Here is a 7928-nt window from a genome sequence, read left to right as displayed (position 1 = left end):
AACCTTGCAAGAAGATCTGAACAAATTAATGGGGTGGGCAACTACATGGCAAATTAGGTTTAATGTAGAAAAATGTAAAACAATGCATTTGGGTGGCAAAAATATAAATGCAATCTACTCACTGGGGGGAGAACCTCTGGGGGAATCTAGGGTAGAAAATGACCTGGGGCTCCTAGTAGATGATAGGCTCAGCAATGGCATGCAATGCCAAGCTGCTGCAAGCAAAGCAAACAGAATATTGGTATGCATTAAAAAGGGGATTAACTCCAGAGATAAAATTATAATTCTCTCACTCTACAAGACTCTGGTCTGGCCGCACATGGAGTATGCTGTCCAGTTCTAGGCACCAGTCCTCAGGAAGGATGTTCTGGAACTGAAGAGTATGATACGGCAGCGCCCCTTCATTAGGCACCATCCAGAGGTGGGCTAGGCATTCTTGATTCCTTTCTAACATACGGACACCATGCACATCCATGAGCCATGGGCTTCACCTCCTTACATGCCTCTTACATGCTTCTTACATGTCACTTCTTAGTTCTGATTTAATTCCATTCTAAACTTAGCATCTCTGCTTTCTGGGTGATGAGGACACTTCCCATTGGCTGTACTGTGATGGGATCCTCTCAGGCTCCAGAAGACTGCATTGTTGTGGGGACATTGTGACAGCACCAATCCGGGTAATGGCGGGCCTGGCTGAAGTGCTGGATCACTGGTCTGTACTCCTGGAAGACTTACCAGCATGAGAAAGGTGATGGCAAACTCAGGGAGGTAAAAGACTGCTTTGAAAAGCATTAAAAAAAATTACTGAATCCTGGGAATGGAGGTAGAGATGTGTGGGTATGATGAGGGTTGATTTAATTTTGTTCACAGATAGACTTTAAAGTGTAAATAAAAAAAGCTTCAAATCTTCCCCCAGGTCACCTTCATTTCACACAAGTGCACTATGCCCTTTGCTATTTGAATACTCATACTTATGGTAGCCCCTATCAGTCCTGTGGAGTCCAGTTCTCCGCATAAGAATTACTAGGGCTTTGGCAGCATAAAGAGTACTCAGCATGACATGCTTTAAGTTACAACTTTTACCAAGAATCAGGTAGCAAAATATGTATAATGGCCCTGTCTGGCAAAGTCTGGTTGCACATAACAATATGCCATCTATGCCCCAGCTTACTTTTGTGCCACCAGAAATTACATTTTCTAGCCCCCCTGTTTGACAATTCCAAACATTCTTCAACAAAATGAACCCAGACCTATACACCATCAGCTTAATTAACTAATCCTGCAGAAATCCTTTGTTCTCTACTATATTTCTGGGGATCATCACATACAAAGCTCTGTTATCACCAAGTAGTAATGTACAATCTAGCACATCCTGAATCTGCCTTGAATTGAAGGTAGACTACAAAGACTGCCTGAGACTACCAAGAGGGGGAGCTCTCCTCCCAGGAATTCTAACTCACCTGTATACTACAGGCCTAGCTATCACTCTACTACACCTTCACCCCAGATCTTCAACAACCTAGTACAAACCACATAGGCTAATATACTATATATATATATATACTATAATATTAGATGATGATATTAAAAATGGGCACATTCTCAAAAGCAGAACATAATAGCAAATAAAATAATATCCATCTACATTATAATAAAATAAAAAATAAAAAAGGATGACAGTCTAATGAAAATCTTTCTACTACATCATTTACAGTGCAATAAAAATCACTTTAAAGTAAATGTTGTTTCTGTATAATTTATTTTTATAGTGTGTATAATAATATAATGAGCCATTATTTGTTTTTTGGTTTTTGTTCTGTGTCTTCCACACCAATGTGCACTTAGCAGTGTGTGTTCCCATGTAATATGTGTGTGCTTGTCTATAAATAGGGAGGCACAAATATTTAGATATAATCCTTTCCATCTATATGCCTTGCTTTGTGTACATGCGCCAGGATTGTACAAACTAAAGCCAGAGCTTCATTCTGTCTCAGAATACTCTTGTTTTCCTAAGGCCCAATTTATTGACCATCCCTGAGACGATCTGCTAAATCTGCGATGATCAAACACGTTAAATAAACTTTACTTTGTTTAATATCTCAAACAGCAAACGTGTCCCCTAGAATAAATATATGTTGCAGCAGAGTAGACAGTTGTAGAGGACTAAAAGCAGCGGTGGAAGCGGAGCCCCAAACTCAGCACCAAATGTCACTTGTTACATTTTTATTTTCTACACCCATGGATTGCCATCCCTTCTGCCAGCTCCATCATTGCCCCGTATTGATGATTGTGTCCATCAAGGGCAGCCGGATCGGACCCCATTATGATGCATTAAGATGGGACTTTACTAGGCGACCTTCTACCAGCTAGATCGGGACAGATGGGACTGTGTAAGTCTTCTATTTGGTATTTCGGCCTTTGATTAGAATAATAATTAGAATTCAGGTTTTCTTTTACTGTTCATTAAGATGAAATAAATATTATGACCTAAACTATATATGTGCGTAATATACATCATACATCTGAACCTATTATCTAATGATATATGTGATATAATATTGCGAACTTGTATTCAATTAGTATACTCCTCTCCGAACTCTACTGTGTGTTATATATGTAAATTTGTAAATATTGTATATTCACATGTAACTTATGTCGGTTTAGATGTTAAAAACACATATAAAATAAATTAGTATTATGAATAATAATAATAATTTTATACATATATATGTGTGTGTGTGTGTGTGTGTGTGTGTAGCTGTGCGGTATGCAGAACATTATATCAATGTGTCTGTTTGGATGTGCTTTTAACCAGTAATATATCCCAATAAATATAATTATACTATTTCATAACACTGGGATGCACACTTTATTCGCCACTTGTGCTTTAATAGTTTTATTGTGCCTTAAATATCGAGAATACACCCACACACATATATATATATTTATATAGATATATGTCTATATAGATATATATCTATATAGATATATGTCTATATATATCTATATAGATATATATCTATATGTTAAAAACTATATCTATATAACGATACGTGTTAAAAATATTATCTATCTATCTATCTATCTATCTATCTATCTATCTATATATATATATATATATATATATATATATATAGATATAGATATATATATATATAGATATAGATATATATATATATATATATATATATATATATATATAGATAGATAGATATAGATATATATATATATATATATATATATATATATATATATAGATAGATAGATAGATAGATAGATAGATAGATAGATATATAGATATAGATATAAATATAGATATAGATATATATATATATATATATAGATATATATATATATATAGATATATAGATATATCTATATAAATATATCTATCTATATATCTATATAGATATATATGTAATAAAAATATGTGTTGAAAAAATTACATAGATACATATATATCCATATATATATATATATCCATATCTATAGCTATATATATATATCTATACACGCACACACACATATATATATATTAACAATTGTATTAACACATACAGATATAGATAGATAGATAGATAGATAGATAGATAGATAGATAGATAGATAGATAGATAGATAGATAGATAATTATTTCATTTGTAAATTTTAATTATTACAGCTAAATATCTATGGTTGTATAATTACACAATTTTCTTGTTTTGAATCCATAATAAAGCGCCAATGTATTTGTTCCCTATTTAAATAGAGAGGAGGAAAAAAAGGTACATTGCGCACTATTTCAGTTTCCTAACAAAGATAACAAAATGATACACTGCCAACAATGCAACAATAACCATCAAAAAAAAAAAAAAAAAAATAGAAAAATAAAATCCATGAATTTATCCAGCAGGCACCTTTGTTACCCAGATCTATGCCTCTCTGTTATATTGTCACATTTATCCTATAAGTACACAGTAGTGGAAAGTCCGGGACTTAAATGGCTAAAAAAACAAAAACAAAAAAAAACTTTTCTTCTCGCCCAGACAGAAGAGGAGAAGACTCTGTGGCCACGGTATAGGGTGCCGCATTCTGCTCTCCCTCCTCTTTGGACTGAACAATCAGATTATAGTTTAATGAATCTATTGAAATGGGTCTTGTTGGGAGCACAGGGCAGGTGTACAATGGGGGGCCATGGAAGACTCTCACGCCTAGGTGTGAGCTGATTATTCAAATGGGCTGGCGAGGACTTGGGGATTGGAGGCTTGTCTCAAGCTGGATGCTATATCACCCAGCAAACTGCTACAACGTCACCACAACAACTGTTATCATCATCATCATCATCATCAGTGTGACTGTTAGAAGCCATTGTCAGGAGCAGGCGAGCCTGCACTGTCCTCCTCCAACTCCTGCCCATTCACCCAGGAGCTCCACTGCTGATCAGAAGAAGAAGAAGGAGAAGCTAGTGAGATTCCTACTTCCCCCTCCTAGTGCAGAGAGGGAGTGTTGGGGGAGGAGGGCTCCTCTCTCTCTCTCCTCTCTCTCTCTCTCTCTCCTCTCTCTCTCTCTCTCTCTCTCTCTCTCTCTCTCTTTTTGTTGCTATCACTGGCGTAGTTGTTGCCTGTGGCTGTTAAATTTTAAACTGCCATGCACTGTGCTTCCAGTATGCTAGGAGCTGTGAAAATGGAAGGACACGAACATTCAGATTGGAGCAGCTACTACACCGAACCAGAGGTAAGAAAAGTCTCTTTCTACTTGATGTCATCTTTGCCTCATTCTGCCTCTTTATAGCACACTGTTAGCCTTGGGATAATATTAACTTTGTGATCAAATATTGACTTGTGGCGCCTCCAAATCCTCTTCGATGATGAGCCACACACTATCCCAACAAGCTTGTGTTTGGCATGGGGTGGGGGGAGAGAGACAAGGAAAAAAAAAAAGTTTCTTCTTGTAATTGTAACAGCTAATCAAACTTCCAGGACTGGAGAATCAGGGACATTTTCATCTGATTTCAGCAACTGTCATTTACAGGCACTGGCCAGTTTTGGTGCTTTGGGTTGACTTCTTTCACTGGTTGCCTGCTTGGGATCTGGCAAGTGAAAGGTGTCTAGTCCTCTACTAGTTTATTGCTGTGATATCAACACAAGCTGTAGTAGTGGGTCACAAAACAGTGACGCCTAAGAAACAAAGAAGTATGTCAATATTTATACCAATCTATTTCCCAGTGCTTATAAATTGACAATTGTTTGCCAGTTAGATATTAGGTAGGAGGGGTTGGACTCCAAATAGCTAATGTTAAACTTTAGTCTTGGTGCTATGGGGCAATCGGAATTACAGAGAGGAGAGAACAATGAAAAGACAACTGTTTACTTATACATTATTATTATTATTATTATTATTATTATAGTAGTCATCATAAATAAATTCTATATATTCCAAATTTTACAAATTTTAATATATATTATATGTATATATATATATATATATATATATATATATATATATATATATATATATATATATATATATATATATATATATCATATATCAAATATATATATATCATATAAATATATATATATATTATCAAACTTCCAATGTTACAGGTTTGATTTTATATTTATTTATTTATAAAGAGAGATAAAGAGCAATGACAACACCACACACACACACTATATATATATATATATATATATATATATATATATATATATATATATATATACACATTATTTATACATATATCATTTTAGGCTCACTTGCACTTTTGAATTTCTGTATCTGGATTCATGATATCTACAACACACACACATATAAATAGACTTGCGTCTTTCCAATACATATGTTTTATATAAATAATATTTTTTTTTTATAATTGCTGTACTCGATTCATGTGATATATATATATATATATATATATATATATACACACACACATCTTTAATTTCCAATATATATGCTATATTAGCTCTTTTATAACTGCTCTACCAGATTTATGGGATTCCCTTTTAGTAACTCTACCCTTTCCATTTCCCCAGGCTTACTCGTCAGTAGGCAACATGAACGCTGGGCTAAGTATGAACACCATGAACACGTACATGAGCATGTCCGCTATGAGCACCACCGCTAACATGACAGGAAGCTCCATGAACATGTCCTATGTCAACACTGGAATGAGCCCATCTTTGACTGGCATGTCTCCTGGCACCGGTGCCATGGCCGGTATGGGTTCAGGTGTAGGCAGCATGGGCACGCATCTGAGCCCAAGTATGAGCCCCATGAGCGCCCAGGCTACGTCTATGAACGCATTGGCACCTTACACCAACATCAATTCAATGAGCCCTATCTATGGACAGAGCAACATCAACCGATCCAGGGATCCTAAGACCTACAGGAGGAGTTACACCCATGCCAAGCCGCCCTACTCCTACATCTCGCTCATCACTATGGCTATCCAACAGTCACCCAACAAGATGCTGACTTTGAGTGAGATCTACCAGTGGATCATGGACCTGTTCCCTTTCTACAGGCAGAACCAGCAGCGCTGGCAGAACTCCATCCGCCACTCCTTGTCCTTTAATGACTGTTTCCTCAAGGTGCCCAGGTCTCCAGACAAGCCTGGCAAGGGCTCTTTTTGGACTCTCCACCCAGACTCTGGGAACATGTTCGAGAATGGATGCTACCTGAGGCGTCAGAAACGCTTCAAGTGCGATAAGAAGCACAGCCCCAGAGATGGTGGAGGCAAGAAGCTTTCTGAAGGTGGGTCCAGTGTGGGTTCTGCCGCTAACAGTAGTTCGGAAAGCTCTGGGGGAAACGAATCTCCTCATTCCAGCTCCTCACCATGCCATGAGCAGAAGAGGGCTTTGGTGGACCTGAAATCCAGCCAAGGCTTGAGCCCTGACCACAACCCTTCTCCAGTGTCCCAAGCCCAACACTTGCTGTCTCAACACCATTCAGTGTTGTCCCATGATGCCCAGTCCCACCTCAAACCGGAACATCATTATTCCTTCAACCACCCTTTCTCCATTAACAACCTCATGTCCTCAGAACAGCAACACCATCATCACCACCATCATCACAGCCACCACCACCATAAAATGGACTTGAAAGCCTACGAACAGGTTATGCATTACTCTGGCTATGGCTCTCCGATGGCAGGTAGCCTAGCCATGAGCACTGTAACGAACAAAGCTGCATTAGAGTCCTCGCCTATTTCAAGTGACACTTCTTACTATCAAGGTGTGTATTCCAGACCAATAATGAACTCTTCCTAATTCTAGACAACTTAAAGGACTTTGATTGACTCTATACATTTATGTAAAACATTAGTCTGTGTTTAACCCCCCCCCCCCCCCTTTCTATCCCTAAACTTGAGGTGTACAGTTTTTTCCTCTCCCCTTAGCTGTCAACTATCTTCCACTCTGTTTCATTTTTTTGTGTTTTGTTATGTTGCAGGGATTTTTTTTTTTTGTGAATGTGTTGGATCCTTTTTAATTTTGTGTGAAACTTGTAGTTTCTACCGAGGACCAAAAGTATGTCATATACATGGTGTAAAAAAAAAAAAAAAAAAGATGCGAAAATATTGTAATTGACAAAAAAAGTTAATTTTTTTAAGTAAAATGTTTGCAAAAGGCTTAATTTATGGTTCTGTATACTTTATTTATGACTATGTATTCTGGCCTGTCCCAGCCGGAGTTTAACAATCTCTATTAAAATTGTATTGCCATTTACTTTTGGATTTTTTATGTTTTATTTCTGCCATATCATTTACAATAATCAAACGAAATCAAAGAAAAAAAAAGGCTTAAAATGTTAACTCAGACCTTACTAAGTTTACAGGGATGATTTACTAAAGAGGTGGAGACCATTCACATAGCAAAGTAAATGATCATTGAGCTTAATAAATAGGGTAGATTTGCATTGTTTGATATTTAATCATGGGTACGAGA

The 7928-nt window shown here is 36.8% G+C and overlaps 1 protein-coding gene across 2 annotated transcripts; it reads left to right on the top strand.

Moving 5' to 3' along the window:
- The first annotated feature begins 4286 nt into the window (after positions 1-4286).
- FOXA2 (forkhead box A2) lies at positions 4287-7709 on the top strand. 2 transcript variants are annotated; one of them, XM_077486034.1, is made up of 3 exons: positions 4287-4444; positions 4644-4713; positions 6018-7709. In XM_077486034.1, the coding sequence occupies exons 2-3, from the start codon at positions 4645-4647 to the stop codon at positions 7251-7253; spliced, it is 1305 nt and encodes a 434-aa protein (XP_077342160.1). In that variant the 5' UTR covers positions 4287-4444; position 4644; the 3' UTR covers positions 7254-7709. The 2 variants fall into 2 exon arrangements, with proteins under 2 accessions (XP_077342160.1, XP_077342159.1); XM_077486033.1 differs by lacking the exon at positions 4287-4444 and having other exon boundaries at positions 4475-4713.
- The last annotated feature ends 219 nt before the right edge of the window (positions 7710-7928 follow it).

This window comes from Lithobates pipiens, unplaced genomic scaffold, assembly GCF_037356315.1.
Source record: "Lithobates pipiens isolate NorthernLeopardFrog02 unplaced genomic scaffold, aLitPip1_a1.2 Scaffold_18, whole genome shotgun sequence".
Lineage (NCBI taxonomy): Eukaryota > Metazoa > Chordata > Amphibia > Anura > Ranidae > Lithobates > Lithobates pipiens.
The sequence above is the reverse complement of the archived record's forward strand: the minus strand, read 5'-3'. Positions and strand labels throughout refer to the sequence as shown.